Below are 1,240 nucleotides of genomic sequence, written 5' to 3' on the forward strand. Positions count from 1 at the left end.
GGGGCAGGAGGAGAAGGGGACGACAGAGGATGAGATGGCTGGACGGCACCAATGACTTGATGGATGTGAGTCTGAGTGAACTCTGGGAGGTGGTGATGGACAGGGGGGCCTGGCGTGCTGCGATTCATGGGGGCACAAAGAGTCGGACACCACAGAGCGACTGAACTGAACTGAACTGAAGCTAGTCTGGGAAAGGTTATACACTGTGAAAGTGAAAGTCGCTCAGTCGTGTCCGACTCTTTGTGACTCCATAGACTGTACAGTCCATGGAATTCTCCAGGCCAGAATACTGGAGTGGCTAGCCTTTCCCTTCTCCAGGGGATCTTCCCAAGCCAGGGATCGAACGCAAGTCTCTCAGTCTGGAAAAGGTTATACACTGCATGATACCAATTATACCACATTCTGGAAAAGGTAAAACAGTAGCGCGAATAAAAAATATCAGAGGCTTTTTTTTCCTTTTGCTTCAAAATACTTTTATTAGTTTGGATACAGTTTGTCAACACTCAACTACTCCTCTTCTTCTTCAAAGTGAAAATCCACTCCATTGGGGTCTCCGATGTCCCATACCTCATATACTGTAATGTTATTCTGTGTATCAGCAGGAATGTCTATATTAGGACACTGGCGTCTATCACCGGTTGCCGCAGTGAGTTTCCGATTCCGCAAGCTGGACACAAATTTCACAAGTTTCTCAACCTGGCTTAAGGCACTGCACCTAGAGTCTTCGGAGGGGGAAGCCTGTATCTTCTTTCTTCCTGGAGGGCCAGATGAACAGCCCTGACGGCCAGGAGGAGTGCGCCCGTTACTTTTGTCACCGCCTCTTGGAAACTTCAGGATCACCAACAACATGAGGAAGATTAACAGCCAGAACAACTTGCTTCCAAACCAGCCTGGGGCATGCTCTGGTTGATTCTGCCGAATTTGGAAGTGCCTTCCGCTGGGCACCATCGCTGGGAGTTCTTCGGCTTCATCCCTCAGAACATAAAACACACAGACAAAGACAAACGCGACAAACGTAGACCAAAAAAGGAACCATATTACACACCACATCGTGAGCTGAGACGAAGCGGCTCCTGGTGCGCTGGTCTGCGCTGGCACCTGGAGACTGAGGACCAGGTAGGGCTGAGCCCTTGGTGACGTCACAGAGGGCCCCGCCCCCACCGGAACCCATGTGATCATGGTATGACTTCAGGGCAGAGGGTAAGGAGGCCTGCAGGGGTCAACCGGGAGTAGGGCTTAA

The 1,240-nt window shown here is 50.7% G+C and overlaps 1 protein-coding gene across 1 annotated transcript; it reads right to left on the reverse strand.

Moving 5' to 3' along the window:
* Nucleotides 1-289: 289 nt before the first annotated feature.
* Nucleotides 290-1,234, reverse strand: LOC120859994 (protein FAM209A-like). Its single transcript, XM_040235864.1, has one exon. It carries the CDS (start codon nucleotides 1,177-1,179, stop codon nucleotides 508-510), a length of 672 nt encoding a protein of 223 aa, XP_040091798.1. The 5' UTR covers nucleotides 1,180-1,234; the 3' UTR covers nucleotides 290-507.
* Between the last annotated feature and the right edge of the window lie 6 nt (nucleotides 1,235-1,240).

This window comes from Oryx dammah, unplaced genomic scaffold (genome assembly GCF_014754425.2).
Source record: "Oryx dammah isolate SB20612 unplaced genomic scaffold, SCBI_Odam_1.1 HiC_scaffold_5638, whole genome shotgun sequence".
Classification (NCBI taxonomy): Eukaryota; Metazoa; Chordata; class Mammalia; order Artiodactyla; family Bovidae; genus Oryx; species Oryx dammah.